General features: G+C 41.7%; 2 protein-coding genes across 8 annotated transcripts in view; one reads left to right on the forward strand and one right to left on the reverse strand.

Moving 5' to 3' along the window:
- SRGAP3 (SLIT-ROBO Rho GTPase activating protein 3) overlaps window positions 1-24,402 on the forward strand; it is a 434,101-nt gene that overhangs the window by 96,264 nt on the left and 313,435 nt on the right. The window lies entirely within an intron of this gene.
- The window catches only part of SETD5 (SET domain containing 5), a 55,961-nt gene that overhangs the window by 30,440 nt on the left and 1,119 nt on the right, over window positions 1-24,402 (reverse strand). Inside the window, exons 2-19 of one of the 7 annotated variants that reach the window (XM_049766241.1) lie at window positions 23,433-23,617; window positions 22,415-22,639; window positions 20,803-20,850; window positions 20,258-20,331; window positions 19,116-19,308; window positions 18,730-18,835; window positions 18,154-18,362; window positions 17,755-17,813; window positions 17,086-17,264; window positions 12,575-12,814; window positions 11,592-11,740; window positions 11,116-11,233; window positions 10,376-10,485; window positions 8,282-8,531; window positions 7,859-7,942; window positions 5,285-5,539; window positions 3,440-3,760; window positions 2,775-3,017 (exon numbers count right to left, since the gene is read on the reverse strand). In XM_049766241.1, coding sequence (XP_049622198.1) covers window positions 2,775-3,017; window positions 3,440-3,760; window positions 5,285-5,539; window positions 7,859-7,942; window positions 8,282-8,531; window positions 10,376-10,485; window positions 11,116-11,233; window positions 11,592-11,740; window positions 12,575-12,814; window positions 17,086-17,264; window positions 17,755-17,813; window positions 18,154-18,362; window positions 18,730-18,835; window positions 19,116-19,207 — 2,415 coding nt within the window. In that variant the 5' untranslated portion in view covers window positions 19,208-19,308; window positions 20,258-20,331; window positions 20,803-20,850; window positions 22,415-22,639; window positions 23,433-23,617. Of the gene's footprint in view, window positions 1-2,774; window positions 3,018-3,439; window positions 3,761-5,284; window positions 5,540-7,858; window positions 7,943-8,281; window positions 8,532-10,375; window positions 10,486-11,115; window positions 11,234-11,591; window positions 11,741-12,574; window positions 12,815-17,085; window positions 17,265-17,754; window positions 17,814-18,153; window positions 18,363-18,729; window positions 18,836-19,115; window positions 19,309-20,257; window positions 20,851-22,414; window positions 22,640-23,432; window positions 23,620-24,402 lie in introns of those variants that run through there. The other 6 variants (XM_049766245.1, XM_049766240.1, XM_049766242.1 and 3 more) reach the window with 6 other exon arrangements.

A 24,402-nucleotide genomic window follows, 5' to 3' on the forward strand; every position in this document is an offset into this window, starting at 1 on the left:
AATAATTCACATTTAAACCCCAAATTCAGAGAATCTTGCATTTGTTACTCATCAAATGTAGTCTGAATTCTTGAAAAGCCTACTATGACACTCTGATAAAGTGCTTGAGTAAAGCCTGTTAAAACATGAAGAATAAGTCAGATACATTCAGAGAAGAGGATACATGGGGCTTCTAATTGAAGTACAATTATAAAATCTATGCCATAAACTAGAAAAAAAGAGCTCTAAGAGGGACTCCAGGGGCCGGAGAGATAGCATGGAGGTAAGGCGTTTGCCTTTCATACAAAAGGACGGTGGTTTGAATCCCGGCATCCCATATGGTCCCCTGAGCCTGCCAGGAGCGATTTCTGAACATGGAGCCAGGAGTAACCCCTGAGCGCTGCCGGGTTGACCCAAAAACCAAAAACCAAAAACCAAAAAAAAAAAAAAAAAGAGGGACTCCACTAAATGGCTTGATGGCATGCTTAAACTAACATTCTTAGAAATGTAGTACTGTGTGCAGAAAGAGACCAAAAGAAAAATGTTTCATATGTGTATTTCAAGTCAACTCAACTTGCTCCTCTGAACTAGAGATAACTACATTCTCTCTGACTCTCCAGCCTTATTCTGAAAAAGAGTTCCAAAGATGATTGTCATTCTTGATTTTTTTTTGTTTTTGGGTCACACCCGGCGGTGCTCAGGGTTACTCCTGGCTGTCTGCTCAGAAATAGTTCCTGGCAGGCACGGGGGACCATATGGGACACAGTGATTCTAACCAACCACCTTTGGTCCTGGATCGGCTGCTTGCAAGGCAAACACCGCTGTGCTATCTCTCCGGGCCCTGATTTTTTGTTTTTGGCCACATCTGGTCATACTCAGGGATCATGCCTGGTGTTGCTTGGGGGACATTATGGGGTACCAGGAATAAACAAGGCTGGCAGCATGCAGGACAAATGTCCTACCTGTTGTACAGCCCCTCCAAGTTATTTATTCCTCCTGTTTTTTGTTTCTGGTCACATCTAGTGGTGCTGGAGCTGATGTCATACTGCAATGGGTTGGGTGCTTGCCTTGCATATGGCCGACCCAAGTTTAGTCCCTGACATTCCATAGGATGTCCTGAGAATCACCAGGACTGATTCCTTAGAGCAGAGCCAGGGGTAACCCCTGAGCACAGTTGGGTATAAACCTAAAATGAAACGAAACAAAACAAAAAACCGGAGATGCTCAAGGCTTACTCCTCGCTCTACACTCAGGAATGACAATTGGTAAAGTTTGGGAGACCTCATGGGCTACCAAGGATGGAACCTAGGTCACCATGCACAAAGCAAGTACCCTACCTACAATCCTCTCTTTCCAGCCCTGTGAGTTGTTACTTTTAACAACAGACTGAACTAAACTAACTTTACGTGCCACAACGGAGTCTACACAACTCAGCAGCTGTTACTGAATATGGAGATATGATGTGAATACATGTCAGTTTTCTTCCCGATTAGCTAGCTATCTCCAGGTTGCAAACGATCAGGGAACTGGTATAAGAAAATAATCCTAGAAACCTTTTGTCCTTCGTTATCATGTAAGCTAATTTCTTTTCCCTTCTTTCTGATAAGAGCAGCCTTTGAAGTTATTCGTGTTACTGCATCACCTAGAGGTCCTTTTAGAAAAGACCTCAAAATTGCATTTGTTTTTGAGTTCTATGTAGGAATTTCACCCAAATAAAACAATAGGTGGCTCAAACCCTCAGCTAACACAGTGATCAGGAAGACTTTAGTGGAGTAAGGCCTTCCTTGAGCATGGGTCCCTGCGGCCCTCCTCCCGCCACGCCCACACCCACTCTGGTCAATCTCTCATGTCCCCCACCCCCTCCAAGAAATAATTCCTGTTCTTTGGGGGTAAAGAAAGAGTTTTAAGTTTGGAGGAGTCAGGGAAGACCTGCCTGGATCTGGAGACTTCATCACATCAAATAATCTACATGGAGCATCCTCATGTACGTGATGCCAGTGGAGGAGGGCAATGGCAGACACTGAGGAAGGCAGCCTGAATCCAGATCTGAGGATAAGAGAAAAGGGTATTCCAGGGAACAGACTGTCTCAAAGGAAGACCAAAAGAAAGGGTGTTCTAGCCTAAAAACGCAAAACCACCATGTATCTGAGGGAATGGCCTATTCCCTAGAGACACCTTTGGAAAAGTCAGGGCTTCTGGGACCCAAGGAAGAATTTTCCAAAAACAAACAGTGGCAGCTATCAAACATGACTGCCACTGCATCCCAAACCAACATCTATGTAGAGAGGCCGAGAGGAAGGGATTTTTAGAGGAAGTTCCATAGTCACCAGAAGATAACTGTTCTGATAAAGTTGAATCAAAACACAATTTCATTGTTCTCTATGTAATAGTGCTCTAGAAGAGTATACTTTTCAAGAGCCAGTGCAAAGGTACTGGACCCCCTCCTGTATTTGGGGGTTGAATTTCAACATGATCTTAATAAACTTATTATTTAATACCATGAGAGCACACAGAATAAATTCCTCCCTACACCCTGTCATATATTGTGCAGACTTACTCAGCAATCTTGAGGGTTCTCAGAAAGACAACAGTGAACACTTATCAACTGAGCACCAAAAAAGCAACCTACAACGCCAACTCAGTCCAGTCCACTGTCTCTTGCTACGTCAGCATTCATGGCTGAACCACTAACTCTTTATGAACTCTGTGGTAAAGTGTGGCTACTTAGAAAAGGTGTTAGATATACCTGGATGAAAAAAGCAAACAGAATGCAACAGTAGATTAATAAAGCATACCTTTTTACAGGAGCTGAATGTGCCATCAGGCAGAAGTGGCCTTCGACGCCTTTCAGGGATAAAAGGTGAGCCAAAGCGTATGTAGTGTTTTGGGGTGGTGCAAATTAATGGGGAATGGATAAGACCCGGGAGCATGTTCAAAGTTGTTGCCAACACAGTTGGGTCCGTGGTGATACGCAAAGGGCACTCCACCGGGCACTCTTGTTTCTCTGCTTTGTCATTCAACCATTCCGTAACTAGATACTATGGTAAAAGAGAGAGAGATATAGAGCTATCATTAGTCAGTGCTGCAGATGCCAAAGCCAGAGGCAGCAAAGCAACCCACAAAGACAAACCTCAAACAAAAACTAGGACAGAGGGAGAAGTAGCAGCTGCAGTAGTATGAATTGGGCATTCAGAATGCAAGGGTATCTTCCTCCCCCCTCTCCATATTCACAAAGACAAGGATAAATGCCAGCTATCAGCAAGTTAAGCTCTAACCAAAAATCGTGCAAACAAAAGAAAGGTAGTAGGATGGCTACAGTGCCCTGCACTGAAGCACCTTTTCTGAAACTTTAAATCCAGTAAAACTTTGTTGCTTTTTTCCCCGATATCGTAGATCAGCTCACTTTCACATAACACTGCACTTGTCAGAATGGAATTGATTACACATATTTCTTTCGTACCTTTTTGGTTTTGGGGTATTTAGCTGCAGCACGATTGACATGGGACCCAGTAATGGACACCACAGCTGGGTCAGACCCTGTGGACTGTCTATTTTCTCCTGTACTGTCTATACTTCCAGCTTCAATAGGAGCGACAGAGCAGTGACTGCCTCCCTCTTCCAAAGCAGACTGTGCCAGCTCTGCCTGCTGTGCTATGGCCTGCTTCTGACGCTTCAGTCTTTGGGCTGAACTGGTCCGGTACCGAGAAATGCGGCTCTTCGGGCGGGGTCTTGAAGGCTTTGCTGGAGGTGGCTTGGAGACTGGTTTTTCTGCAGCAACATCCTGAAACAAAAGAATGAAATGCTTCCTAGCAATTTATTGCAAGTATTCTATCTTATTTTCTGTTTTATTTTTGTCTTGGAGCCACCTGGCAATACTCAGGGATTACCCCTGGCTCTACACTCCCAGCAGTGTTTGGGGGGAACATACGGGATGCTAGAGATCAAACTTGCGTTGGCTCTGTGCAAGGCAAGTGCCCTACAGCCTTCTATCTAGTTTTCTGCTCATTTTGTTAAGCAATAAAAAAAAGCAAGCATTTAGAAATTTTGTTTTAATATTTAACTTTCTTGGGTTTTGGGCCACACCTGGTGGTGCTCAGGGGTTACTCCTGGCTCTGCATTTAGAGAGGGGTCATGCGGGTTGCCGGGAATCTAAACCAGGTACGTCGGGGTTGGCCACATGCAAAGTAAACGCCCTACTGCTGTGCTATCACTACAGTCCCATTTAGAAATTTTGAATACAATTCTTACCAAAACTCGAGACATTTAAATCAGATAAACTGGCTGTAGGTAGACACAAGAATTATTTCGTTTTCTAATAAGCCCTCCTAAAATAGAGGTGAAAGTCAGCTGAAGATAGCCATCTAATTTTAGGGGTCCTTGGCAAAGATGATTTTCCTTCTTTTGTTTTTATCTGCAGAAACTATTTTTAGCTTGTGTAAGAATCCATGACTAAAATAAAAGGAAAGGGGAAAAGAGGACATCTAGAGAATACTAGCAAAAGGATTAACTTTCAGGAGTACAACTGTGTATTCCTGAAACAATTTTCATGAGCTCACCACTGAAGTTTACCTGGCATTAATAATATAAAAGTGTTTTGCTTGGGGGAATGGGGGTAGTTTTTGGACCACACCCAGCAGTGCTCAGGGCTTATTCTTGGCAGTAGTCAGGAGACTGATTACATGGGGGAATCAGGGATTGAAGGGTACAAGGCAAATTGCTCGGGCCTAACTCCTCTATTTTTTTTTGGTTTTTGGGCCACACCTGGTGATGCTCAGGGGTTACTCCAGGCTATTTGCTCAGAAATTGCTCCTGGCTTGGGGACCATATGGGATGCTGGGGGATCGAACCACGGTCCGGTCCGTCCTAGGCTAGCGTGAGCAAGGCAGATAGAAGCCTTACCGCTCCGGCCCCAACGCCTACCCGCTTTACGAATTATTCTAGCCCTTGAGTTTGCTCTAGTGTCTAGTCATTCAAATTGTTTCCCTGTATCCCATATATATTTATTCACAAAAATGGCCCTGTTAAGACAATCTTATTAATACAGTCTGAGGCAAAGTTTACTGTGTCAGCTTCATTCTAAAAGATAGGTAAGTGATGATAGCAAAAGGATGTGGAAGGTCTGAAATATATTTTTTTAGATTCTGTTTAAAGCACCATGATTTACAAATTTATTGAGAGTTGAGTTTTAGTCATACAATGTTCCAACAGTGGTCCCCCCTCTACTGTTAACTTCCCTCGACCACTGTTCCCAGGTTCCCCCCACCCCAACTTCCCCACAAAGCCTGAAAATGTTATGTTCTCTTACTCCTGCTTGAGAAGATCTCCGGGTATTTACGCCAACACTCTGGATAGTGCTCGGTAAGGAAATGTTTGAAACAGTATTGCTAACTTCAATTTCAGGGGCCTCTGTTTTCTGCTCTTCTCCCACAGGAGTCTCTGAAGTGCTAGTAATCTCCACGTCGGAGTTGCTTTGTTCCAAAGGTTGATCTCGCCGTTTCTTTCTTTTCTCCAAGTTTTCAAAAGCATGCATGATAGCTTCAACCTTCCTATCTTCCCGGGTCTAAAAAAACAATCAGCACTAGTATAGCAGGAAGTGAAATAGTTTTTCAGAGCTACTGCTAATGGAAACCTATACTTTTATAGACATTAACATTAAGATGACACACATAGAACTTATAACTATGCTAAGTACCTCCCAACATGAGGACTTCCTTCTCTTTTACTTTCCAATAATGTTTTCTACCTACTACCTATCTTAAGAAAACATAAAATAAAAATTAAAGCAGTTCATTTTAAATGTTAAAACGAATTGAGGGAGCTGGAGCCATAGTGCAGCAGGTAAGGTGTCTACTTCACATGCAGCCAACTGGGATCCGACCTCTGGCACACCATATGACCCTGGAGCCCACCAGGAGTCACCCCTGTACACTAGCATGTGTAGCCCCCAAACTTAAACCCCAAATTGAACAAAAAATAAAATCCAATTAGACATAAAACCAAACCAAACCAAAAACAAAAAGCCAATCCTTTAAGTTCTTTCTGGACCCTGAAACATTTTAGTAAATAAAAATAGTCTTCAAAACCAAATTATCTGGTTTTAGTGAGGAAGACTTTTTAAAACATGAGTTTTAAATTATTTGATTTCTGGGTCGGAGCAATAGCACAGCGGTAGGGCATTTGTCTTGCACGCGGCTGACCCAGGACGGATGTACCTCAGTTTGATCCCTGGTATCCCATGTGGTCTCCCGAACCAGGAGCAATTTCTGAGTTCATAGTCAGAAACATTGAGCATTGCCAGGTGTGGCTCAAAACCAAAACCAAAACCAAACAAAACAAATTCACTTGATTTCTTTTTGGTTTAGGGGATATACCATATGCCTACTGTATTTTCCGGCGTATAAAACTTTTGAAACAAAAAAAGTCAACCGAAAAATCGAGGGTCGTCTTATATGCCGAGTATATCCCGTAAAATGTTTCAATATGCTGCTAAACGAAAATTGTCTGAGTACTGCCACAAAACGAATTTTCCAACTCGATGCTGCACCAATCACTCACTGCAAGGCTGCTCGGACTGCCTCTCTAACTCAGCCAATCCAAGCAGGCTTTTGAGGCATGCAAATTAGACAATGTTTTGGATGCGAATCTACACTGTCAAAAGCTTGCTCAGAATGGCCAGAGTCAGAGAGGAAGTCTGACAGTATAACCTTTGAATCTTTGCTTGTTGTGATTGGCTCACTGTGGTACATACAGTTGCAGCACAGGAACGTTCTGATACAGAGAATATAGGCCTAAACCGATGTTTTAACTGCAAAATTAGGGGTCGTCTTATACGCCGGAAAATACGGTACTTGTTTTCAGCTAAATGCTCAAAAGTCACTCCCGAGGACCATATGCTGTGCACAGGATATGAATTATTTTTTTTGTTTTTGGGTCACACCCAGCAGCGGTCAGGGGTTACTCCTGGTAGGCTCAGGGGACCATATGGGATGCAGGGATTCGAACTACTGTCCTGCGTCTAAGGCAAACGCCTTACCACTGTGCTATCTCTCTGGCCCCAGTCCATTTAGCTATCTTTCTATCCATGACTGAGTATTTGAAAACAAACAAAATTCTCTTTTTTAGTCTTTGTGTCATACCTAGTGGCACTCAGGTTACTCCTGGCTCTGTGCTCAGAGGTCACTCCTAGCAGGTTCAGGGGACCATATGGGATGCCGGGAATCAAATCGGGGTCCGTCCTGGGTTGGTCGCGTGCAAGGCAAATGCCGTACTGTTGTGCTATAGTTCCATCCCACGTATTTGAACATTACTGAGACTCAGACTTTTGTTTTTTCTGTTTTAACCCCAACCCCCCTTTTCTCTTCTGTTGCTGCTGTAGTGCAGAGTCTTAAAGCACTGGTGCTAGGGAGTGATTCAGTGCTACTGTGCGGCTCAGATCCCAATCACAGCCTCATGCCTAGAAGGCAGGCACTCACCTACTGAGCTATCTTTGAGTTCTAGATAATTTTTGCTATTATTTTGGTTTGGGATTCAGTATTCTATGCTCAGGGGGCCATAGGTGGTGCCCAAAATAGAGTCATAAATAGCTGCATGCAAGGCAAGTGCCTGACACCCAGTACTCTCTTATCTCATGCTCCCCAATAATCTGATTTAAACAAAGCAAACCAGTAAAAACTGAGACCACTTTAGACCATCTTCATGCTGACCCCAACTGTACTTCACTCTCACACACACCCCGCTCTTCGTAAAGCCCAAAATTTGACCTAAAGGTATTATGTCTGACCAAAAAAAGAAAGGAAGAAAGAAAAGAAAGAGAATGCCACCAACTCAAGAGGTTCATAAGACAACTGGTAGAAGCACACGAAGGGGAGATGGCACCTACTCTTCGGCTTTGAGCTGGGTTCTCTTGGTCATCTACAGCCTCTTCTTTCTCTTCTTCTGCCTTTTCTTCAGGATTGTCTATTTCCTTTAAGATAGAGGAGATATATAGTTTAATACTCTTAAGTTCTAAGAAAAACCAACACCCCCAAGTAGCTAAAAGCCTTCAGAAACAATTTCTAGAGATTTTATGATATTACTACTCATGAGAGGCTACTGGTAAAGACCCAAGAGTACGGTTCTTTGGGCTGAAATCTGGAAAGGAAACTGAGTAACAGTGTAAAAACAACCCAAAATGCACTGCCATATTCACATAAAAGGAATGAAGTGTGGCCAAAGATACTCTACAGAAAACATGGGTATTCTGGGAAAGGTACCACACTACATCTCTGGCTGAGAGAGAAGGGAAGAGAGAGAAAGAGATTACCTCATTGTCACTTGGAATAGTCACTTTCTCCGGAGCCTGTTCTGGTTGCTGGCCGTTATCCTCTCCTGCAGCCTCATTCTGCTGCTCCATCTCTAGCTCTTTCCGTCGCGCCTTTCTTCGCCTGGTTTCGGCTCCCATGGTAGGGAGGATTGGAGGAGGTGGGAGTGGTGGCTCTGCAGCATTAGGATTCCTCTTCTGTATAGGGCAATTTCGGTTCCCCTTGTGGCAGGCACAGTCGACTTTGTAATTACTGCTCCAAAGAAATATCAAAGTACCTGTCTCAGTACCCTTGAAAACCAGGAAAATGATCCATTTGTTCTATACAAATATTAGCATAGCAACTTTCTCTTGTATTTTTTTGTTCTTTTTCTTGTTAATAAACTTCCTCTTGTTATCTATCTATCTATCTATCTATCTATCTATCTATCTATCTATCTATCTATCTATCTATCTATCTATCTATCTATCTATCTATCTATCTATCTTTTTGGTTTTTTTGGGGGGGCCACACCTGGCAGTGCTCAGGGGTTACTCCTGGCTGTCTGCTCAGAAACAGCTCCTGGCAGGCACGGGGGACCATGTGGGACACCGAGATTCGAACCAACCACCTTTGGTCCTGGATCGGCTGCTTGCAAGGCAAACGCCGCTGTGCTATCTCTCCGGACCCTATCTATCCTTTTTTGAGCCACACATAGCAGTGCTTGGGGGTTGCTCATATAACTCCTCAAATCAAACCTGGAATTCCAGGGCCAGAGAGATAGTACAGTGGGCAGAGTACTTGCCTCATATATGCCAAGCCTAGATTTGTTATCTGGCATCCATTATGGTTCCTTGAGCCCCATTAGGTATAAATCTCAGCACAGAGCCAGGACTGATCCCTGAGCACTGACAGGTTCCACATCCCCCCAATAACAACAACTACAACAAGAATATCCCAAACAACCAGAAACATCTGTGATTTTGACACAGAGAACTCTTTAACCTTTTCAGTTGTTCTGTAGCTCAAAACCCTCATTGTTGTTGAATAAGTTAAAAGGTACGTGCGAAAGAGTATGAGCTACTGATGCTAAACATCAATTTAGCAGATAAACTTTCGTGCCTAAAAGGGCAAGGGGAAAGAGATAATACACTGAGGACGGGGCTTGCCTTGCATGTACACCACCCAGGCCCCATCTCTGACACCACATATAATCTCCCAAGCCGGCCAGAAATGCCAAATGTACCTCCTTGCCCTCCCATCTAAAAGCAACCAAACTCAGAAAAAAATGGAAATATGTATTTTCCCTTGAAAAGAGAAAAATATGTATCTTCCAAGGCCATCACAATTTATGAATACGCATGACTAGGCATCTGTATCCTGCATTATCATCAATTTGAGTTGGTAGGTTCTTTAGATTTTTCATTTTATACATCCTCTTTGTCACAAATGCTCTATGCCTTCGTAACAGATGCTTTTGCACTTTCCAGATATACCTTGATCATAGTCTGGGGGGGTCATTCTTACTACCGAGGCATAAAAGCCAAAACAGACAAAACTAGTGCTAAGCAGTAGAATATTATGTGCCCATCTTAAACATACTCCAAGAGTGACTGTCCCTCTGTAGTTTTTTTTTTTCTTTTTTTTTTTTTTTTTTGGGCCAAACCTAGAGGTACTCAAGGTTACTCCTGGCTCTGCGCTCAGAAACTGCTGCTGGCTCAGGGAAGCATATGGGATGCCAGGGATCGAATCCGTGCTTGTCATGGGTCAGCTGTGTGAAAGGCAAACGCCCTACCACTGTGTAACCACTCCGGCCCTTTTCCTTTTGATTTTTTCCTTTCTTTTTTTCTTTGGGGTCACACCCGGCAGCGCTCAGGGGACCACACGGGATGCCGGAAATCAAACCTGGTTCCATCCCGGGTCGGCCACATGCAAGGCAAGCACCCTACTGCTATCTCTCTACACCCCCATAGTTTCTAAACAGAGAATTTGCTACAACAAAAGGTTGCATTTGAAAAAAAAGAAAAATGTCAAGGGATAAAAGACAATAAATCAACAGCTTAATACTGGAGATGGAGCCACTGAAGTGAAGTTAAGAAAGATTTCTGAGGTCTTACCAATTACTATACTCATAATCAAATGCGATGGTGACCTCAGCATCCTTAGTGATGGCAGACACAGCGTAGATGCACAGGTGGATCATCCCATCTGCAATCATGTGTCGCACCTGTGTGAAAAAGACTTATGATGATTACAAGGAAGGACTGGGCGTACCTTTCACCCCATTAACGTCTTTCCACAGTACGGTAGTCTGTTATTTAAGTTCTCCACTTCTTTTTAAATCATTATTTAACTGATTGGGAACTTCTTTTAAGAAATGGGAGAAACTGGAGATGGTTGAATTCAAATTCCTTAGCCTGGGAAAAGCCTTTGGATTTTCTTGTTGTATTTGATGTGGGTGTACTGATCACACGCTCAGTAATTTTGGACGAGTCCAGTTCTCTCTTCTAACACCACGACTCACAATCCAGTAAATTTCAACCCCATAGCTTTGTCTGGGTTTAATGACATCTTTTACTACCACACAAGATTTGTTTACTATATAACTAACTCACGGACTGCTAAAGGGCTCTCTGTAACAGAGGCTAAATTGAGTTCTTTCCATTCTGTTTTTTTTTTAGACAAACGCCATTCTTTGCTCCTATCCTGTTAGTATTAAATCATCACTGCTTTGTTTTCTTACAGTAAGAAATCACAACCATTATCTACAGACCTTAAATTGGGTGAAGTTTTCAAACTGCTTCTTCAGTGTCCCTTGGTGGTTCCATTTAAAGAGTAGTCACTACAGAAATCTTACCTCTGCATTTGGTGTACATGATCTTCTGATGAACCGAGCATCGTTACCAAAAGTACGTGCATCCACACACATCTCTACACCATTGAATTTTGAGTAGAAGAGCACAAAGGGATATGGTCTAGGGATATAATTAAAATTTCTGTAATCTTCAACACAAATAAAAAGGTCACCCCATGCCTTCAAATATGAAGCATATGCTGACAAACCTATCTTGGGAAAACGTCACATGCTTGTCTGCTTTTGATTAAAGAGGAAACACAAGGAAATGTCCCACTTGGAAAGGAATCCTTCCTACTTCATGCGTTAAGCACTTTGGAGATTTACCTGCACTCCATTATTAACAGACCTGGGCTTTCTGAGCCCAGGAATATCCTCGTCCTCAGCAATATCTCATCAGCCAGGACAATTTTTATACACTACTGATCAGGCCCACTCTTACCAACCCACCTTTACTGCTCAATAAATGATATTCTTACTTTTTGAAGAAATGCCCATTGACCTCAAATTGTTGCCGTAACATGACTTTCCCACGGTATTCTATAATAAGAGTGTCTAAAGCCAAATCTCTTGCAGCCCGCAGTATCTTCCGGTGCTTCTGGACACGAGTAACTCTTCCCAACTGTAGCTAAATAAAGGAGACAGTCACATTAGATAATAGCAAGAACACCTTAGTATAGAATTACAGAATCTGTGACTTGAGGAAAGTGCACCAACACTCTTGGATTTTATTTGTATACACTCTGTAGTTTATTCACTGCAAGTTTTCTAATAAAAGGTAAATTTTTTTCTTATAAAACATACTTTTTGTGTTTAATGTAAAAATAAAAACGATCAAACATTATTAACCTTGGTTTTATGTTGTTTCTGTGCCACACACTTGGTGGTGCTCAGGGAATATAAGATCTTAGAGTTCCAACTTGGGCTGGCTACTCCAAATCCAAAGCCCTATACAGGTCTACTCTCACTGGCCCCTTATTTTAATTATTAGGCAATCATTCCCCCTGCGGTTGCGTTTAAGTTCCTATCCCAAATAATATCTTTTTACTATTATGTTTATTTGGGATGGGCTTACTTTCATTTTGTCTGTTATTGGGCCACAGCTGGCTGTGTGTTTTGCTTATTATTTCTGGTGCTATGCCTAGGGATCACTCCTGTCAGTACTTGGGGGACCACATGTGGCTCAATATATGATCAAGCAGGAGTTGGTGGTGTGCAAGGCAAATACCCTACCCCTCCACCATCCCTCTGTCTAATCTATTTTAATTTTTAATTATTTTTTGTCTAACCTGTTTTTAAGGAATAAACAATATTTTATAATATGTATGGATCTTCCAGTTAAAGATGATCAACAACCAAGCTAATTTGTTGTTCCAATTATTTGAAAGAAATTCCATTATCTCTCTTTTTCTGGGTTGAATCCCAACTACTCACTACAGCCTTTACAACTTTGGATCCTTACCTGCATTTGGGAACCAATAATAGTATTATTACAGGCCAATTCAGTCTTATTAATTGTGTCTAAAATAGCAGGCTTTCCCACAAATTCCTTGTTAGAATGGAGGTGCTGTTCAAGGGCGTTCTGTACATCTGCACTGTACTGATTAGTGAAAGCTTCTTCATACTGATCAGTCCACAGTCTGATCCGATTTTCCCATCCCTCAGTTGTATTCTCATCTAAATTCTGGGCATCAGGAGAATTCTGTAGAAAACAAAGGTCAGGTAGGTCAGAGAGATCATGTATTGGAAAGAAAAGAGGATGGGAAAGGCTAAATTTCCCAGAGAAAATCTGTTTTTTTCCCCTTGGCTGAACAACCTTGCTTCTGTCAAGGTTACAAACTGTTAGGTTCTTAGAAAAGCGTAGTGTTTGTATCTTTCAGAGCGAGAAACTCAAGTGACCAAACCAAAAATCAAAGCCATAACAGACTTTATGACCATTCTTAAGTCATAAAACTTTTGTTCATAACTAAAACAATGATACTAGGGCTTTTTTAAATAAGACAAATCACTAACAGGGAGTGGTAGAAATATCTAAAAATCATTTGAATTGCAATACAGAAAGTGTGTTCCTGTGCAGCCAAAATGGCATCATTTTTACTAATCTCAAAAAGAATGTTTCTCTTCATGGCTGATTTATTCATTATGCAATCCAGACACGAAAATATATGTGATCCCAAAAAAACAATCTCAACTTTCAAAGACAAATTGATCATTTTGTAATGCGTCTCTTTTTAGCATTCATTCTTTTTTTTTTTTCATACCTGGCAATGCTCAAGAACCAAATGGGATGCCAGAGATTGGACCGGGGTTGGCTATATCCCAGGCAGTTAAGTGCCTTAACTGTCCTCTCTCTTTGACCCATACTCCAAAGAGATAAAGTCAGGGAAGGAGGGTGGCCAGTAGAGAAAATATTAAAAGGAACTACGCTTTAACTCCGGTGAAGCACTGTGTAGGAGAATCATGTCTTAGCAACCATCACCCAGTTTGATATCTGCTTGAGCTGTAAGTCCCGACTCAAGTATTTAAGACTTAGGTTCCAACATGTCATACCAGTGATAATAGAAGGAAAGATACTGACACCCAAGTCATTTGCAAACCCATGTACAAGTTAACTTTGGCAAAACATGTAAAAAACACTTAAGTGTCAGAAAACACTGATGCACTTCTATCAACTTTGTGTATTGCTTTTGAGCCACAATTTTAAGGGATAGGGGGAAAACCTCCATTGTTTTCTACATGCCTCATCATAGTCCTTGCCAGCATTCACCAAAAACTAAAGCGAAATACCAAATGTTAAAACAGCCGATGCCAATATACTAAGATACACCAAGGTTCATACATCGGAAGACAACTAAACAATCTTTTAGTTGTAATATCTATTACAACTGTGCCACAGTTCAACAGTGAACCATTCATTTATCATACATCCCTTGCTCTGCTCTCCTGTTCTCTGGTCACTGAAGACACTACCTCAGTTAAGGTTAGAGTAGTGATTTTATACATAGCATACATTTGCTGACATCGGGTCCAATTTTATTATCATACCTACATGTGTGTTTGTGTTGCACTGGCAGCTAATAATTATTCCGGGGTTGGGGCAATAGTTTCCAATAAAAGATAGTCCCCCTCTCCAACAAAGAATTATTTAGTTTAAAATATTAACATAAAGGCCAGAGTGATAGCACAGTGGAGGGTTATTTGCTTTGCTTGTGGCTGATCTGGGTTTGATACCCAGCATCTCATATTGTCCCCAAGACTGCTAGGGGTTATTTGTGAGTGCAGAGTTTAACTTATCCTGAGTACTCTGTGTGCCTTATCCCCGCCTTCAAAGAAACCCTGGACAGGGCAAAAGTCTATTAAGGAATGCCTCTAAAATTCTTTTTTTGGGGGGTGGGCTACACTCTCAGCAGCACGCAGGGGTTACTCCTGGCAGTATTTAGGGACCATATGAGATGCCAAGGATTGAACCTGGGCTGGCCATATGCAACACCCTATTGCTGTACTATCTCTCTAGCTCCCTTATTCTATTCTTTATTTTATATTAGTATCTTTATTTAAGCACTAGGATTACAGACTTGTTTGTAGTGGGGTTTCAGTTATGAAAAAGAACACCCCCCCCCCTTATCAGAGCAACATTCCTTACCACCAGTGCACCCCTAAAATCCATTTTTTTTTTTTTTGGCTTTTGGGCCACACCCGGTGTTGCTCAGGGGTTACTCCTGGCTGTCTGCTCAGAAATAGCTCCTGGCAGGCACGGGGGACCATATGGGACACCGGGATTCGAACCAACCACCTTTGGTCCTGGATCGGCTGCTTGCAAGGCAAATACCTCTGTGCTATCTCTCCGGGCCCTAAAATCCATTCTTAATGCTTCCACTCAGCTATTTGGTAGAGTTCGTACTTATAAAATTAATTCTGAGCACAAATCTTTGAGAGAATTATGGTAGAAATAAAAAGGAACCATTATTACTTTTAGTAATAAATTTCTAATTGAATCACCGTGAAGTACAGTTACAAAGTTGTTCATGATTTAAAGTCATACAATTTAATTATTTTTTGGGGGGAGATCTAATTTTGAACATGGATATATGTGTGGGATAGATGTTAAACCCTAAATACAAGCAATATTTTGAGCTTTGCCTATGGTTTTACTGGGACAACCTGTCCATAGTTTTCAAAGGTTGGAAAATAGAGCAGCTAGCTTTTCAAGAAAAAAAGAGCCTATCAGTTGGCATCAGGGCTATGTCTGCCCAACAGGTATTTAAGGTGACTGCTAGAAAAATGAGATGAAAATAAAGAGACGGTCATGGCAAATCACCCCTTTCTGGATTGTTACTCCTGGCTCTAGGCTTGGAAGTCAATCCCTCCTGGAATGCTTGGGGATGCTGAGACTGAACATGGTGGGCTGCATGCAAGGCTGGGTGTAGGAGAAAATGAAGAAAAAGGAAAAAGGAAATAAAAAAAGAAAAAGAAGAATAAAGGAGTCCAAGATTCCTAGGCTATCAATGTAAGGATAATGCTGACTAAAGTAAAAATGTTACTGTGAAGTAAATACAGAGAAATAAAGTACAACAGGGGAATAAATAAAGAACAACAGGGGAATACTGTGTCTTACCATTATTTTCAAGGACTTATGGGGTCCCTCTTGAAATGCTTTTCCCAAAGAGGAAAACAAATAGAACCAAAGAAAACTTGGTAGCAAAAATGATAGTCAACCCTACCCGAGACTAAAACATGAAGGCAAGAACTAGTTTTCTAGTTCTATTTCTGGGGCTGGAGAGCACAGCAGTAAGGCATTTATTTGCCTTGCATGCGGGTGATCCACGAGGGATCTGGGTTTGATTCCAGGCATCCCATATGGTCCCCCGTGCCTGACAGGAGCGATTTCTGAGCAGGAGCCAGTAGTAACCCCTGGGCACCTCCGGGTGTGGCCCCAAAACCAAACCAACAACAACAAAACACCTCTCTAATTCTATCTATTCCCTTTGCCTCATACAGCGGAAAGGGAGCTTGCCGCACATGCCGCTGACCCAGGTTTAATCCTGGCATTCCATAAGGTCCCTGAAATGCCAGGAGTGATTCCTCGGTGCAGAGCCAGGAATAACCCTTGAACGCAGTCGGGTGTGACCCAAACAAACAAAAATAGAGGGGACTGAACTTTCATATGATCCAGCAACACTTCTTGGCATCTACACCAAGGAGCCAAAATTCCTACTCAGAAAAGACATCTGCATTCTTCTGTTCATTGCAGCACCATTCATGATAGCCCAAATCTGGAAACAACTCTAGTGCACAACAACAGGTGACTGCATAAAAATACTATGGTATATCTGGTGTATCTACACAATGGAATACTACCTGGCATTAAGAAAAGATGAAGTCATGAGCCTGCTGTCCTGTGGATGGATGCAGAAAAAAATCATGTGTGAAGTTTGCAGCAGGAGCAGGGCAAACACAGAATGTTCCTCTCTCATATGCGGGTTACTAAGAGACACAGTAGGGAAACAACTGTCCGAAGGTAGCAGGAATGGAGAACTGGTCTTCACTAGGAAGTCTGACATGGGGAAGAGGCTGGGGAGAATTAAGCCAAAGAGATGTTTTCTGATTTTTGCGAGAGAACAAGGAAGATCCAATTAGCTTTACACCATGAGACTAGGAAGTGTCAGAATACAAGTTTCAGAGTGAGTGAGAGGAGAGGATTTTTACTGCCACGTGGGGCTGGAGTTTTTGACCTGGACAGGGCCTGAGGTAGGAGCAACCCTGTGTTGGTGGTGATGGCACACAGTGGCAGGAGAGGTTGGTCTACATGCCCATAATCAAGATGAGCTGATTTTTGCAAGTCAGCAAAAGTAGCCCTTCAAACATCTGGCTCAAACTTCTTAGAAGAGATTTGGTACTTGTTGGTCCAAATCGTGCACTATCGCAAACACTGTTTGTTTTTTTCTTTTACACATGTCTACTCATTCTTCATACCTTGATTTTCTTCGTCTTTGCCGCTGCACGACCTTTTTCTGGACTCTTTTTCCGCTTCTTAGGTTTGGTTCTTCTAACAGTTAAGGTGATGCTTGTAGGTGTGTGCTGTGTTGCTGTGTACAACACAGTGGAAGGAGAAAGCTCCTCATCCCAGCTTTCTGTTGCGCTGCTATCCCCACCTGCAAAGTTTTAGTTCATAGTTCACGTTGCACCAACAGCTGGAAAAGTGCATTAGAAGCAGCCTATTTCTTCGTTTCTAGCCTAGATCCCACGAGCTTTCCCTTCTAATCCTGGCCGTCATGTGTCAAACACGACTATCATATGCAATCAGGATTCTTTCTATGGCACTGGCATTAAGCACGAAACCCCAGTTCCCCCTGGAACTAAGTCTCTCAAGTTCACTGCTTTAATGTGTTACAAATGAAAAGGATTCTGTCATTCTAATATGTTTCCAAAGAATGTTTCAACTGCTAAGGGGTAAATAAAATGTTGCTTCTGATACAGTTAATTCATGGCAAGAGACAATTACACAATGGTCCTGTATGGTCCTAGTTTTGCATGAGACGTGCTAGGGACCATAGGAATTGACCGAAGGGGCTCCGGAACTCAATACTTGAAATACAAAGTAGCTACAAGTAAAAACACAAGCCCACTCCATGCTTTGCTCACCTGATATGTTGTCCTGCTTCCGCCGGTGAAGTCTAATAACCTTCCCCCTGCTCATTCCCCTAGAGAGGGAAAATAAACTTAAAGTGGTCCTTCCGATAACATGCAGCGTATCATGGCAAACTCGGGAGAAGTGTCTCTGCATACGCTACCCCCTTCCTCCCACCTACCAAATGTTGCCAGGATATTAAATTTCATATCAAATTCAATAGCTTTAACACCAATCTCTCATTCCTTGTTGTCAGCAATTCTCACCTAGTGCAGAGAATTCGAGCCAAGGAGCACTAAGGAATCATCTACATTAACAAACACAAGAAAGAATACTTTGAGCTTTTCTCCCCTCCTAGTAAGAACCCCTAGCCCCAGCAGCCCAGACCGAGCTTGGGCAGAACACGGTCTTACCTGCACTTGTCACAGCTGAGAAGGAAGCCATCCTGAGAAAGACCACAAGGACACCAGGGAGGCACAGTCTCTCCTTCGGGGGTCGGGCTATCTCCACAGCGCTCCTCTACGGGCGACGGCAGGCCGTTCAGGTCAGAACGAGGGATGATCGTCTGGACAGGGGGAGAAGCAGGAGGTGTCGGAGGAGGAGGGGCTCCGTAATTATGATCCTGAAAATAAGATTTTTTAAATCAACAGTGTCCAAACACTGGCCCCTCTCTCCCCTAAAGTATGGTATATATGGAAAGAAAGAAAGAAAGAAGAAAGGAGTCCCCTTCAGGTTTTTTGTTTTTGTGTGTGTGTATGTGTTTTATTTTTTGGCTTCAACAGGAATGTGATAAAACAAAATGCCAAGGTCAACTGGGACATAAAAACAAGAACAATGATGTAGGGCTAGACGTCCGCTGGAGTCAGGGAAGTGCAAAAAGGGGCAACTTCGTCATGCTGCATATAAACATTTCAAGAAAGTCACAATGTAGAAGAATGGATTACACTCCAGGAAGATCACTGCTCTGGAGAGAAGCAATGCATACTCACAGCATAAGGCAGTCCTCGACACCCATGCCTCTGAGTGGTCCCATAATTATGAGTGGAATACACGCTCTTCTCATTAACTGCTGGACTAGCTTCCACAGATTCAGGGCTGCACAAAGGCGAAAAGCAACGCATGATAGCATAACACCTAATCTCCCCTTAAACTGAGACTTAACTTCCCACTCTAACCCCTCCTTTTCCACAACCACCAGCCACTAGAATACAAGAAGAACTCAGTGAAACCATCTGATTAACATGGCTAAGCCTATAAATAACAGTAGGGGTGTTATTAAATGTGCACTTGTGTGTAACACGAAGCCAGTACAGGCAGATGTCTCAAGGCAGGCACCTGGGATACAAGGTGTCCCTAATGACAAACACAAACGTACCCGCTGAGCAGGGAGTTTCCCCTAGAGAAGCCACTCTGGGCTGCTTTAGACTCAGAACTATTCTTCTTAATTGGATCTCTTAATACTTCCATGAAACCTCACATGACATTTGCAGTGAGTGAGATGATGAAAGTGCCTTCTGTACTGCCCCAGGGACCAGGCCCTCTTCCATTCACTACCAAGACAGGATACCCTGAAGAAAGTACAGGTAAAAACAATGGCATCTTATATTTATCAGACCTCTCATCTTGAACCCCCAAATACCTTCCAAAACTTAAAGAGTAATTATTTCTCATCCACCAATAACATGCAAGCACATCAAGAAAACATTTAACAGCTGCATGGTGATACAAATTCAAAATGATCAAAACTGCACCCAGAAGTTATTAGTATATTGACAAATTACCATAGCAGAAAGGCTGCCTTTTGGAATGACCCATTACTTGTTAGGTTTTCACACACACGCACGCACAAACACATATTCATTTATTATGTTACATATATTCTCCCCCTTCTACAGAGAGGAGTTAAGGTGGTGAGATAAAATGCCTTCAGTTCTTAAACAGTGTCTGATTTTCAAATACTGCTTTCTCCTCGATGGCTAAGTTCTTTGGAAAGCAGAGGGACATTCTACCCTTTCAAAAGCCTTTACTTGATCACACACACACACACACACACACACACACACACACACACACACACACACATGCGCGCGCACACACACACACACACACACACACACACACACACACACAGAAAACATAGGTGGCAAAGTATTGGGATTAGAAAAAGAGCTTCAACTATAACTGCTACCTGGATTATTTTGGGGGTTTAAAGATAATTAAGAGAACACACTTCTATGACTTTGTAGAACTGAATAACAAATGGGTCATCGTCTTCTATACTAATAAGAACAGAGGTTCCCATACTAGCAATACCAAAAGCAAACCTAACACTCATGTAGAAATAAAATGATTTTTTAGGAGAATCAAAGTCACAGTCTGCCTGAACAATCCTTTTTCTGTTTGGAAATACTGGGTCTACAGTACTTGACAGGAATATATCAAGTATGCATTTCAATTCAATGCAAGCAGCTGAGAAGTGAGGGATAAAAGAAAATGCTCAATACATCTCCAACTCACCCAGTTATTTGCTCCAAAACTGTGTGAAGGGATCTTATTAATAACAGCAAAGGTAATTTCTAGGTGAAGAAGAACTTAAACATAGGAAAGTATTCTCTTGTTAGTTAAGTGCATGCACTTTTTTACTGAAGAGTATCTGCAAGATGGGAACTGGGGTGGGCACACATCAAGAATGCAGGTCAGTATTCTTGAGCAAAAGATGATCTGAACATGGCTAACTGAGATAGCTCTGAGTATTAGGAAACAGGTGGGGTTTCCTAAATGAAGCCAAAGGCAAACAAGCATTAATAAAATGGAGAATTTAGTCTCTACGATGGACAGTTAAAGTAATAACTTTTGCACACGTTGTTAATTTGCTGGATTAACAAGTATTCCAAAGAGCTATACGTATTTTGTAGGAGATATTTTGAACCACTGAACACATGGAGTGAAATATGACAGCAGTTTATTAGAAATGAATTTTTGGGGGACTGGGAAAAAGGAGAAGTTGCATGAAAACGTAAGAAGATGGCCATGGAGATGGAGCTATGTTGGTTGTATCTTACCCATCTCCAAACTGGGTAAATATGAACATATGCACTTCACGTGCAAGTCTAGGGAATAAAAATAAAATGTATATTGTGGAGGTTAACCGGCCATCCCACTGCACACTTTCTAGCCAAGCACAGCATTCATTACATTGCTATGCAAGGCAATCATTAAAACATAAGTTTTACGTTTTGATGAAAAGAAAAGAAAAAAGGCAATACCTATACTGGTTACTGATTAAATATATCATTAAACGTGAGAAGATTTTGACATACATATCAGCTCTTACCTAGATTTTTAAAATACGGGTTAAAATTTTGGAGAGTTGCATCTCTATACTAGCTCAGCACTTTATGTAAAAGTATTTGTCTTCTCCAATGTCAGAAATGACAGCTGGGTACATATACAGAAATCAAGCATACAACAGTTCTATTCCATCAATTGTGCTCTAAGTATAATATGAAATAAGACTATAAAATACCTAACATAAAAGACATGAAATTTAAGGTAGGACTATAAATTCCAAAGAATTGTTTCGTTGTTAACATAAAGAGGTTTACCTATAATACACAAAAACCACGTAATGCGCATTGCTATTGGATTAAAAATCCCAGGAAGGAATTTAATTTAATATGAACTCCAAAATCTAATTGTGTCACAAGAGCAGACTATGCAGGATAGTGGGATACGAAGGATCAAAAACATCACTAATTTTACAAAATGGTATGTTAAAGGGTGCGAAAGCTAACTCTTTAGTTAAACTGCTCTTTGAACAATAACAACTTTGTAACAATAGCTTTGGTCACAGTTAATAGAAATATTGCCTGAAAACTCATGGAAGCAAATATTTCAGGAAACAGAAACAATGTAGTCAAAATTTTAGACCAAAAGTATTTTTTGTTTCTACAATGATTTTTAGTCGTCCTAGCAACATTTATGGGCAGTTATCACTACATGCCGAGATAAAAATACGTTTTAATAATTGCAGCTTTAGGTTCATTTCTTACTTAAAATTCCAAACTTACTGACTTAATTTCTATTCTACAAATGTTAATGCTGATAGTTAATTAGCATTATACAAACCACCTACTAATGAAACATGATTTTTAAGTACTTCATTGGGGAAATAACGCAAAACTGTAAATCTCAGTTTTTGGTAAAGTTTTCTTTTTTTTTTTTTTAAATCTCTTTGGCATGCATAGAGAGGAAGGGAAGGAGGGAGGGAAAGAATGACTAAACAAACGGCAAGAAACAAACAGGGAAAAAAGCCTGGAAGGAAAATAATCCACCCTCCCCACCCACAACCCCCTTTTCCTTTTTTAATGGGAATATGACTCAAAACTGCTTTTAATTCTAGACTACCCCAGAATAGATTTGACATTGCCTCTTGGGCAGTTTCAAGTCTTCCTCTTTAAGGAATTCAGTAAAGACGTTATCCTAGGTGGCTTCTTGAAGAGATCCACATGCTCTACAAGAACATTCTCATTTTAAAGGCAGACAACCACTATGAATTAGGGGTACAAGTAACCCCAAACTTATGGTACAGATGTTTTGTTTGGCTGAAGGGGGAAAATCCCCCAGGGACTGTGAAAATGTCAAGAGAAACAGGGGAATTAGAACAACACCCACCTCACTCAAGAAGTGGCTGTGGGATCAAGAGTCTGAACTGGACCTGAACATATTCACAACACCAGGATTTTTCCAGCCCAGACCCTAATCCCTGGTACTGCCTGGAATAGACTTGGCTTCTGGGGCTGTGCCGCCCCCTAGGCCCCTTGGGTCTCTTTCGCTGGACTTTCACATCCTGGTGTAGTGCCACTTCGTCTTGAAAGGTAGGGGGCTTCCACTTCCTTTCTGTAAGCAAGGAAGATTGGGTACAAGGGAGGTAAAAGGACAAGAGGGGGAATCTGTGAGCAGGGGGATCTTGGACAATTTAAAGGAGCAGGGATACAAAAGACTAAAAGATTTACAACTGTGAATAATATATAAAGTTTCATAATGAAGGCCTACCTTCATTTGCATTTCGCATTTAAATTCTTCAAGAACTGAGTTTATTTTAGGGATTGGGCCTTTCGACAAAGTCTGAATTCCTAACGCTGCTCTTAGCTGAAAAAAAAGTTTGGTACCACTGATCTTGAAGGTCCTCTTTCTAGGCAATGAGTATTATAAAAACACATTCCTTCCACCCCAAATGCCAGAAGGTCTAAGCAACCTGCCCACATCAAGCATCAGCCCTTTTACTAGAACAAGTAGAATACATAGGAAGAGGCCTTCAAGGAAAATCAGTTCTGGGAACTTATCTACACTCATTAGAATCAGTATTAACTGAAAGCAGGTGGGGATACCTACTTGATGCTAACGAAGCCCACCCATCAGAAACAAATGTCATCACTACTTGGCATATTTCATGCTATAGATTTAGTCGGCAATCCCACCCTGCACATTTTTTAATTTCTCCTCCTAGATCCTTTTTCACCCTCCAGTTTCTATGGGGGAAAGGGAAAGGTCTCGAGTAATTTAGAGTAGACTGGGTATGAAAAATATTACATACACTGATCATCTTGTTGGATGCCCAGAGAAGTGGTCTCCAAACAAGTGGGAAGCACACCGACTACCTACTACCTACTACCTAGGAAGCAGCACTTACTCGGATCCAGCGGCCATATCTGAGTAGGATGTATCTGGTGTGGTGACTCCCAGAGGGACTGCAATGCTCATGACGTCCAGCACAACAGAGAGGGAATCACGGGGTCCAATTAATGGAGACTGGCCACTCTGGGAGTGGGGGCGAGCTGCACAGCCTCAACCAACATGTTACGGACATGAGGAATCCTGTCACAGAGAAGGAAAACATCCAGTAACTAGACTGCTCTTCAAACTTTCTTACACGAAGCCCGAGGAAGTGGCTCAGGTAGTAGAGAAGATGCTTTGCATGTGCTATGCCCTGCAGTTCCACTGATATGATCCACCCAAAAATAATTTCCTGGGTAGGAGTAATAGTACAGCATATGGCTAACCTGGGTTCAATCTCTGGCATCCTGCATAGACCCCAAATAATGTCTGTCATTCCTTTTGTGCAGTGCATTGCCGGGTGTGGCCCCAAAATAAACAAAAACAAAACAAAAATTCTCCCCTAAATGCTACCGATTATTTTTTCAACTTTGATTGTGGCTTTAAAGTCATATATATAAATGGGGTCTACATTACATTGCTTTAAGTTTATTATATACATAATGCTTTACAAATAGAGATATTAAAGTTTTCTTGTTAAGTTTTTTTTTCTTTTTTGGTTTTTTGGGCCACACCCGTTTGATGCTCAGGGGTTACTCCTGGCTAAGCGCTCAGAAATTGCACCTGGCTTGGGGGGACCATACGGGATGCCAGGGGATCGGGATCGAACTGTGGTCCTTCCTTGGCTAGTGCTTGCAAGGCGCCACCTCGCCGGCCCATAAAGTTTTCTTATTGTTCATTTCTACTTAAAATTATTTTTCTTTTGGGTAATGAGAAAGTGATACAGTTTGTCAAGGGGTCAAGGTATTATTACTCATAATTGTTCCAACAAAATTTTCTCAAAATCTAGCTTAGAAAGTTTGAAGATATAATAATTTTAAGATATA

This window comes from Suncus etruscus, chromosome 20 (assembly GCF_024139225.1).
Source record: "Suncus etruscus isolate mSunEtr1 chromosome 20, mSunEtr1.pri.cur, whole genome shotgun sequence".
NCBI lineage: Eukaryota > Metazoa > Chordata > Mammalia > Eulipotyphla > Soricidae > Suncus > Suncus etruscus.